Genomic DNA, 10,290 nt, shown 5'->3' with positions numbered 1-10,290 from the left:
GATGAATAAACAGTGAGGGGTATGAATACACTAGATACACACAGCAGCCTGTGAGCAGAATTAACAGTGTGTATGAATACACTAGATATACACAGCAGCCTGTGAGCAGTATTAACAGTGTGTATGAATATGCTAAGATATATAAAGTATGAAAACGGTAAGCAGTGCAAGTATAATATAAAACAGGGGTACTCAAATACAAATCTTAAAGGTCCAAAGAAATGTTTTAATAAGACAAAGGTCCGTTTATTACGGTCATTCAAACCTTTAAACAATTGCAACAAGATTCTTAACACAGGGTTGCAATAAGAAAAATAATCTGTATGCAGCAGTTTTCATTGTTATTGTGTCTGTGCTTGATCCCTCAGAGTCGCAGTGTGAGCAGTTATGAATAAAGGCAGCCGCACATTCTTTCATTCAGCATTCCCATTGTTGCTTTATAAATGTCTTCCCCCTTGTGTATCCACTGAGGTTCGTCAGGCCCAACACATCTTCAACAAACTCCCCCTTTGCCTCATCATAAAAACTCACAAACACCAGCAACTGAGCATTGTCAGTGGTGTCAGTGGACTCATCCACAGCTAAGGAAATGCACTGTGCATTTTGCATTCCATCACAAAGCTGATTAATCAAATCACCAGCCAGTATTTATGTTCTTCTGGTTGCTGTGGAATCTGAGAGGGGGATTTGCTTGAACTGTTATTTCCTCTTTTTGTTTGCCTTCAAACATGGTCTCTACTCTCCATCACTTCAGTCATGCATTCTTTTATACTTCAGTTATTATCCAGTGGAAAGCCCTTACCTACTGGCCTAGTTCAATCAAAGTGGGTACTTTTTTTTGGCTGGGCAGTGTAGTTTTACACACCGTCTTATTTGACTTTCTCAGGACCTAAAACAGTTTTTTGGGGGCAGACCCCCACAAAGAAAAACATATATTTACACACGTACGGTCATCATCTTAACAGTTTTGTATGCTCATCCGTGAGCAGAGCATCAAGTTGACATGTCTATTACAGCTGAATGCGACGATTACCATCTTGTTCAGCAAAAGGCCTCACAAACTGATTAAGATCAACAGCTTTAGTGCGTTTTGATTCAATGCTGAGTACAGCCAACCTGACAGTCTCTTCTCTGTCATTGTAGACCGCAAATACTTCATTCCTTCAGTACTCGGGTCCGAATGCTTCTCGTTTTGCGCCGTCCCGTTCAAATGAAATCGCCGCTAATCATATTTCAACGCTCGCGCCATTGTTTAGGAGGGGTTACAAGACGTACGTCTAGTGCTGCATTCACTTGCACTCGGACATTAGAGACGTTCTCTCATAAATGTCCGATTAGCCACAACTTTTTTTTTCAAAACAAAGATGCCAACTGGGGTGGCAGCTGGGGTGGCAAGGCTATTTTTTAGGGTGGCAGTTGCCACCCCATGCCACCCCGGTAGATCCGCTCCTGGTAATGTCTAAAGGTGTTGTTTCAAAATGTCAAGCGCAGTTCATTCAGAAGCAATCACCTATGTAATAGGAAGTCACTGTAGCATTGCCAACTTCAAAATAACTTACAATAACAAAACAACAGTTGTTTGGGGCCAAGCCAAATATGAAACCAGGAGGTTTTTTTCCACTACAGGATCAATGATAAAATCCACCAAATCATTAAGGTAGAGGGTAACAGCCCCCAAGGCTAGGGCTGTGGTCCAGTTTCCTGCACTTACGGCAGCATTTTTTTTATGACTAATCCTTAAAAAGATAATTTGTAAGAAACATCTGCTTTAATATTCCACCTCAATAACGCTTACCCAGACTCACATCTCTCCCTTTAGCTGGCTTATTGATTGTAAAAGTGCTCACAAAAGACAGGACTGGTTCAATTTAAAATACTGCCTAGTGTTTCTGAGAAATATTTTTCTAAAAAATGTCTTGAAAATAAGTACAGGGTCCATCAATTAATGTGCATGTGTGGACCATTTAGGCAAGAGAATAAATATAATTTCTAGGAAATAGGAAAGAAGTTTCACAAGATAAAGAGATAAAAGTAGCTGAAGATTAAACTAACTCTGGTTTCTTTCCTTTGCTTAATTATTCAGGTAAAACGGGTCAGTTCTTGCGGCTGATCATCTGCACTAGTTTGACCCTCCTGACCCTGCAGTGCTTCATGCAGATCCCCTTCGCCTACATCCCCCCGCAAGGTAAAAAAAACTCGGGAAACTTCACAGATTACATTTTCAAAAATCCTGTGAGTGGACTTCAAGTATATTAGGTTGAAAAAAGAACAAGGAGATTAATAAACTGAAACTTTCCCCCTTGTTATGTAAGAATCTCAACATTAAGGAACAAGAAAACTAGTTGAAAATAATGATGACCATTTTTTTTTTTACAGTTAGTGGCCACTGGGAAGATGTCCTCTACCATTTGGGCATTATAAGGTATGGAAACACACTTGACCTTCATATTTTCAGTGATCATATCATTGTTTATGCAGTTTTAACTATGCAGAAGACTTTGAATAACATTTACTTGACATTACTTCAAAGCATTTTAGAATGCATTCATATGTTCCAAATAAGTATCTTTTGCAACATTGAAAAAAGTCTCTTAAAATGTGCAATCATATCTCCATTCAAACCATTCTGTTGAATGGAGATTTATGAAGAAACCTATGATAATGCTTGTGTGTTTTCAGATTCAGCTCGGTGGATGCTGGGAACATTGTGCGTCTCTTGGCCCCGGACCTGGGCCTCCTCTTCTCTTCCCTCTTCATATTGAGGCTGTGCAGAAAACTTCTACGCTCTTTGCCCCAAGTTAGTCTGCATGAGAACGGAATACCGCCTTCAAACCCTGAGGTAATCGTTCAAACTCATCGATTGTTGTAACTCCACAATGCGTTAGAAAGCACATCGATATAAATCTGATTGTTTCGTGGGTCTGGCAGGAAGTGGAAACCTCTGAATCAGAGTCTGAGGATGGAAGTGACACGGAGGGCTCGTCCTTCGACAGCTCAGATGAGACTACGGTGCCGGTTCAGACGGGCCCGCCCCAGTTTGTCCAGAAGCTGATAGTGTTTGCAGCCGCACTGAGGCTGCTGCTGTCAGCGATCATGAACACGGCGGGGAAAGTGGTGGTGACTTTACTTCTCGGACTGGCAGGTACATTACAGTAGCTTGTGTGAGCATGCAGGAGTATGGTAGTATTCAGGGGAGACACTACAGCTGAATCAGGTTAATACTTTAACTAATAGATATTACCAAGAAACTTACTCACTTGATTACTTACATGAAGAAATCATTTTATTTGTATTTATTTATTTGAATAAAACATTGCTGATATTTTTTAAATATTCATGAGGTATAATCTTACTAAGTAACTACGAATTTGCAAAAACTGAAATACTGGTGTTGGATAAAGCCAGGGTAATTTTTTTATTTTGTTGACATATTAGAGTGAAAGGTTTATGCAGAGGGAATGTTGGATATATCTTTGTATCACTCCATTAATAAGGAAATATAGACTCCGATAATGAAAAAATGCTGTTGCCTGAAGTGTCTTAGGATGTTTTGTCTATTTTTGTTGTTTTACTTGGCTTGACATACTGTGTGTGTGTGTGTGTGTGTGTGTGTGTGTGTGTGTGTGTGTGTGTGTGTGTGTGTGTGTGTGTGTGTGTGTGTGTGTGTGTGTGTGTGTTTGTGTAGGTATCATGCTACCATCCCTCACCTCAGGGATGTATTTCGGAGCGTTTCTGGGGCTGGTGTGGTGGTGGGTGTTCAGCCGCTCCATCAGCATGCTGCTCTTCAGCTCTCTGTGTGTGATGTTGGCCATCTTCAGCGGAGGACACCTGCTGGCTCTCTACCTCTACCAGTTGCCTCTGTCGCAGCAGCTGATCCCCCCGGACGACGTCTATGCCAGGTACAGTAGGGATAAAAGAGTGGGACTAAACTGATGTATATTGGACTGCTTTTATTATTAAATAAATAAACTATAAACTAATAAATAAACCAAATATGCTTCAAGGTTTTCTGGGAATTAGTCAGGTAAATATTTCAATGGAAGGTGTATCTACATCAGAATCAGGTCATCTGTTTATCAATTTTGACAATACACCCGCACCTGTTAATATATCATGGACTTCATTGATGCTTTTTTTGTTCTTTTTTTTGCTTATGTGATATTTTATTGCGTGGGGAGATGAGAAAAAAGCAAATATTGTTGCCAGGCAAAAATTATTCAGATATAGACCTTTATTTAATGGCTTTATTTAAATTGTCCTTTACCTTCTTCCTGGTTGGTTTACCTCCAGGTTAGCATTCTCCTTAAAGTTTGACTACAATATATTTGTATAACCACAAAGTATTTCTCCCTCTATCTCTCTTTCTCTATCCTGCAATCGTCCCACTCTTCCTGTGGCAGGTTGTTTGGTATGACAGGAGTGATCCGAACCAACAGTTCTGACCCGCACATGCTCGGTCTGCACCCACATGTCAGCTGGCCAGACTTTATCAACCCTTTGGTTCTGCTGCTGCTCTACTACACTCTGGTGGCTCTGCTGCACAAATGGGTCCACATCACAGAGGAGGTTTGTACAAGTGGTATTTGCGGGAATTATGTTTTGTTATATTGTGTGTGAGTGTGACGTTGGTGTTCCTGAGGCACTTGTTTGTTTCAGACTCTGGTTTAAGTGGGAAAACGTAAAAAAAAAGGCAGAAATCTACTCCTGTGAATTATCTCTTTAACCAAACACACATTGTACACATTGTACACACATTAAAGCTATTCTATCATCCATTTATCAAGCATCCCTGGGAACTGTTTGGCCCACCTCCAACTTTGAAAGGCTAATGCTGGAGGGTTGACAATACAGAATACTACTACTCCTACTATTGCCACGGCTACTACTGGAAATGTTACAAAAGTTCTGTTTAGCGTTAAACATACAGGCACATACAAGCACTGAGACAAATTTACCTCACGTGACAGGCTTATCAAATAGAGCTGTGTTTCTCAGGATGTTGTGGATGATGAGGAGTATGAAAGTCCAGCAGGAAGTCCAGAGGATCCTCCCAGCTTCTCCCGGGTCATCTACATCACAGGAGATAAGCAGGAGGTAACCCACAAAAATTGATGTGTTTTATTATTTCAGTGATCAGTATTCTACTGTTGTCCACATTTTTAGGTGTTCTGGATAGTATCAGCTACACATTGGGACAGAAGTCATAGTTTTACTACTATTTCACTTCGTGCTGAAACACAAGTCAGAATTTCAAAATTGCCATTATACAATAAATATAAAATCACTCTAAGATTTTCTGAATTTTCAGCTTTTGAGTAGCACGGATGAGGAAACCTATCTTCCTGATGAGGTTAGTCATTTTATTTGTAACCCTAGAGTTCAAGGTTTATCGTGTTTTTGACTGATTATAAGGTGGGCCATGTGAATATTGGACTAAATGTACGGTATGATGTGCTCTCTTTCTGCAGCCAATTATTTTAATACCAGGGAGTTCCTGGCAAGATGTCCATAGAAATGATCTGTGCTCTCTGTTAGACGTGGCAGGGTACACAAACTGTTACCCTCCACCACAGTATGAAGGCAAAGGCTCCCCGTCACATGGTAATCATCACACTTAAATCTCATAAAAACCTTATCAATATATGTATTAGTCTGCTTAATCTGTTTACTAATCTTTTTATTTCTTTACTTCTACCTCTCTTGTGCCAGAGACAGAAGGAGAGGGAGAAATGGAGGAGAAGTCTGAAATGGACTTGAAAACCCAAACAGAGACCTTGCCTCCCCCCTCAGGCCCAAGTGGTCTGGTCATCTTTGGACGCCTGGTGCAAAAACACAGCTATGTCAGCGCACTCATTATCATGATGGTAAACCACCTTATCTAAAAAAGGCAATATTTTTCTAGAATAGGTTGGCTCAGTGACGTGGAGATAACATAAAATAAAGAGGATTCATATGTTAGAGTAGTAAAAGGGATTGACCAAAGAAGTTGGTACAGATAAGTATAACATGTTGTAAAATCTATTACAAAAGACCCCTGCAACTTAAATGTGTAGTACATTTGATTTTCTTTACACTATTGATTGATTCCACAATTATTTTTAAATTAAATGATTGTAGTGAAAGAACATTTCCCAAAGCCAAAGTTAATTTCTTCAAATGTTTTGTTTTCCAAAATCCCAAAAAAAGGTAAAATGTATTATCATATAGAAAAATTCCTTAAACAATTAAGGTATTATATAATAGTTGGTTATTCATTTTCTTTGAGTGAAAGATTTACCTTTTGAGTGAGTAAAGATTAGCTTGCTTAGTACCTTATTGGGCTAATTAAGTTAGCACACCATGATAGCATTAGCTGTGATAGCTAGCATTAATTCAAAGGATTTAAAACAATATAACTGATATTGTCATGTTGTTTGCTTACCATCTTGCTTTTTCGAGACAAAAACCGACGAATACATTTAAAAACAGCGCAAATATGGTCTTTAACGTTAGAATGATATGTTTAGCAAGAAAGGTCAAATTAGCTTAGTAGCTAGCTAAAGTTAGCTGCAGTTAACTGCCACCTGAACAAGCTAACATAAAATATAAGAAAGGCACATATATATTTGAAAAGCTTTTTCAATGGTACAATGTCACATTATCAAACATGTGTATGTTTAGGTGTGGAGTATCACCTACAACAGCTGGCTGACCTTCGCCCTGCTGGTGTGGTCCTGTATTATCTGGATGATGCGGGACCGCCGGCGCTACGCCATGCTGTCGGCGCCCTTCCTGGCGGTGTACGGCACCGCGCTACTGCTTCTGGGCTTCCTCAGCGGCCTGCGGCTCGACCGGGCCGAGCTGTACCCCGGCCTGCCGAAGGCCGTCATCACCGACTTCGACCTGAACAGCTACCATCCTGCGCCCTGTGTCCACCTGGGAGCAAAGGTACAACAAAATACCATTAACTTAATTGAAAACGTTATGAGATCATGGAGATATTTATAACGAAAGCTTTCTCGTGCTTTTTTTTTTTAAGAACTTAAGTTGTTGTTTTAACAAATAGGTTAAATTTCGAGCAAAGGTATACTTTTTTGTTTCTGTTGTATCCTTCTTTAAACTTGTAATTCATTACATTTTGTCAATCAATATTGTACGTTTTATATGGTAGAAGAAGGTTACTCAGATATGTACATTCAGTACAGTGTAAAAATAATCTGTCACAAGGAAGTCCTGCTTTCAAACTCTTAGTTAAAGTACAAAAGTATTAACAAAATATACTTAAGTATCAATATTAAAAGTACTTATTATGCTAAATGGCCTGTTTCACAATAATATTATGCTAGTTGATTGTGATTTTTATAGGATTCATGTGTTCATCAATTTCAACATCATTTTTTGTACTGCTGCATAGCTTAATCTAGAATAATATATCATCATTTGGTATCTGATACATCTCTAAAAAAATGTTTCTTAAAAATAAGATTGGTTCTTGGAATAATGCTGCCATGTCTTCCCAAGAACACTGAGGATACAGAAAAAAACGAAATCTCCCATGTGGAGTTAACCAGCATGGTTTCATCTTATTGCTTATAGGAAGCGGTTTGAGAAAATTGGTAACTCAGGATCATTAAAGAAGATGACACATGAAGGCATAATTTTATCTTCTTAGCATCTATGCAAATCGATCAGCCCTTAACACGTCCGACACATTTTCCACCTGTTAATGTAGTTCAACCTGAGTTCAACCTAATCTGTCTTTGTCATCAAGCTTTTTTTTTTAAATCACCAAGCAGAGTCTTAGATTTATATCTGTAACCCATTTCTTGATAGTAAAACAACAACTGTTTATAACATAACTATGTTTACAAAAGCAAATTGTAAAACTGTGTGTTTTGTACTCATGATACACTTTTGGTGCCGCAGGTCTTCTACAGTTTCAGCTTCTGGTTGATGTTTCGTCAGCAGCTAAAGGAGAGACAGGAGGAGCAGAGCTTAAAGGCCGAATCTCTTGATGAAGTCGTGTCAGGTAATATATTTTTGAACTGCTTTGATTACCGGCTTGAATTTTAGAAAATAATATTTCATTTGGAGTCTTCAGTCTCTTGAAATGTTTGAGACTGAATTCAATTTGACTCAAATAAAAAAATGTCTCACTTTTTCTCATTCTCTTCCTGTTGGTTAATTATTTCCTGTCCCTGCTCATCCTTCTTTTCTTTTTATCAGAGGAGGAAACTCCGCCATCACCTCTGGCAGCGATGCTGATCTCAGGAGTGAAAGGGACGCTGGTGAAATACTGGATCCTCTTCTGCTGCTCCATGTTCTTTGTGATCAGCTTCTCTGGAAAGGTATTTACTGACACTCTTAAACCCTGAGAATGCAGGACGTCCTCTCTTTTATTGTATTTAAATGCACCTAATTATGACCCTGTTTCACTTGCTTAGGTGGTTGTCTACAAGATCCTCTACATTGTCCTCTTCCTCTTCTGTGTTGTCCTCTACCATGTAAGTGATTTCAGTCATTTGGCTGCTAATACACAGCCAACATTTAATCTGTCTGTCTTTTGTAATGAAGTAAAGTGACTTTAGTCATCAAGATATTGCATCGAAGCTATAACTCATAGAACATCTCGTATAGCAATGACCTGTTTGCTTGACCTTCGTGTGTAAATGCATTTATTCTCGGACTAAAAGGGGGTGTAAATTTGATATTGAGACGGCAGGCCTTAATAAATGGAGAGGAAATCTGCTTTTATAGCCGAGTCATTGTTGCGTAACACACAAAGCTACTATAATTTCAGGGTCAGTTTACACTGTAATGTGTTGGATCCTGAATTATCATCAGTGAACCATTCAGCTGTTGTTTGTGCATGAAAACACTTGCCCTTATATAAACTCTGTGCCGCTCATGGATGCTATTTTACAGTTAAAAGTATTGATTATGACTTATAAACACGTACACAGTCTTTTTTGCTTCTATTTTACAGTTTTTTTCCTCCCCCATCTTATGTTTCTGCTGACCTTTTAAAATCACGTCGGCACTTACAGGAAGGCCTAATGGCTGTTGAGGCGACGTAAGACATAACAACATCATGTATCTGTTCGGACAACATCAGCAACACCTTGGTGTTTTAAATACTGCAGAGTGGGATGAAAGGGATATAGGAAACACTGTTATTATGTTGATGTTTAGGAGACGGAAACATTTAGCTTGAGTTCTGATTGAGTAACTTTGGTTGTTGTTGAATACGAAAAGGAGAACTAAATTACAATGACTGTAGCAGTAAGCTGTAGTTCAATAATGAGGTTAAAGGGACAGTTCAAAACTACATTTTTATTATCTTACCTTCAGTGCTATTTATCAATCTAGATTGTGTTAATGTAAGTTGCAGAGATAGATGGAGATTTTGTTTGTAGAGATGTCTGTCTTTTCTCCAATATAATGGAAAAAAACATTAAAAGAATGTAACAGCAATGAGTCTTTTCAGAAATCCTCACCCAGTTACTCAAGATGTTGAGGACAGTTTCATTTAGGAAATATTTTATTTCTACAAAACTGCATTTGCCAACAATATAGTAATAGAAGTAGTGGAACCGACTGCAACTAACAAAAATGAGCCAGATGATAAAAAGCACTAGTGATACAAATATTTGTTACCACAAGTTCTTAAGGAAACTGACACTGTTGGACTCGGTTCTAGTTTGACTTCTACCAGAAATAAAATGAAGTACTTCTACTGTGTACTTTGTGAGTAATCCTCTGTCATAGTCCCCTCCATAATGCATGTTTTTCTGCTATCTTTGATGAATGATACAAATATAATTTTACCATTACTTCTTAATGAAATTGATACTGTTTGACTTTGTATTAGCCTACTACTTACAATACATTGAAGTACTTTTACTGTGTATTTTTTGAGAAATACTCTGTCAAAGTCCCCTGCTGAGAACAAAATCAAGCCACTTCTGCTAAGTTTGATGAGGGAATGCTTTTTTGTTGTCATTAGTTCTTCGTGAGATTGATCCTGTTGGACTCAGTACTAGTGAAACTACCCCCACAAGTACTATGAAGTACTTAGGCCTACTGTGTACTTTTCCAGTAGTCCTCTGTCAATGTCCCCTCCTGAGAACAAGAATGTTTTTCTTTTAATAAGCGTTAAAACACCTTTCTTCCTGAGACTGATATTGCTGAGTATTTTAAGAGGATGGTATATGATATCAGCAATACTTCCAGTCAGTACTCCAGCAGCAGCATTTTTACCCCTTGGAAAGTCTATAGAGACTGGCCTGGATAGCTGGTCCCAACTCCTTC

At 38.7% G+C, this 10,290-nt stretch overlaps 1 protein-coding gene across 1 annotated transcript in view; it reads left to right on the top strand.

Annotated features, from left to right (window-relative positions):
- Positions 1 to 10,290, top strand: part of LOC104941497 (piezo-type mechanosensitive ion channel component 2) — a 55,587-nt gene that overhangs the window by 11,348 nt on the left and 33,949 nt on the right. The window contains exons 3-15 of the mRNA XM_010766602.1: positions 2,084 to 2,185; positions 2,377 to 2,422; positions 2,680 to 2,839; positions 2,929 to 3,142; positions 3,686 to 3,899; positions 4,401 to 4,566; positions 4,996 to 5,094; positions 5,469 to 5,601; positions 5,710 to 5,864; positions 6,661 to 6,927; positions 7,906 to 8,008; positions 8,206 to 8,327; positions 8,424 to 8,483. Of these exons, the coding sequence (XP_010764904.1) occupies positions 2,084 to 2,185; positions 2,377 to 2,422; positions 2,680 to 2,839; positions 2,929 to 3,142; positions 3,686 to 3,899; positions 4,401 to 4,566; positions 4,996 to 5,094; positions 5,469 to 5,601; positions 5,710 to 5,864; positions 6,661 to 6,927; positions 7,906 to 8,008; positions 8,206 to 8,327; positions 8,424 to 8,483 (1,841 nt within the window). The remainder of the gene's footprint in view (positions 1 to 2,083; positions 2,186 to 2,376; positions 2,423 to 2,679; positions 2,840 to 2,928; positions 3,143 to 3,685; positions 3,900 to 4,400; positions 4,567 to 4,995; positions 5,095 to 5,468; positions 5,602 to 5,709; positions 5,865 to 6,660; positions 6,928 to 7,905; positions 8,009 to 8,205; positions 8,328 to 8,423; positions 8,484 to 10,290) is intronic.

This window comes from Notothenia coriiceps, unplaced genomic scaffold (genome assembly GCF_000735185.1).
Source record: "Notothenia coriiceps isolate Sejong01 unplaced genomic scaffold, NC01 NC01_scaffold00003414, whole genome shotgun sequence".
Classification (NCBI taxonomy): Eukaryota; Metazoa; Chordata; class Actinopteri; order Perciformes; family Nototheniidae; genus Notothenia; species Notothenia coriiceps.
This window is presented reverse-complemented; position numbering and strand designations above follow the sequence as displayed.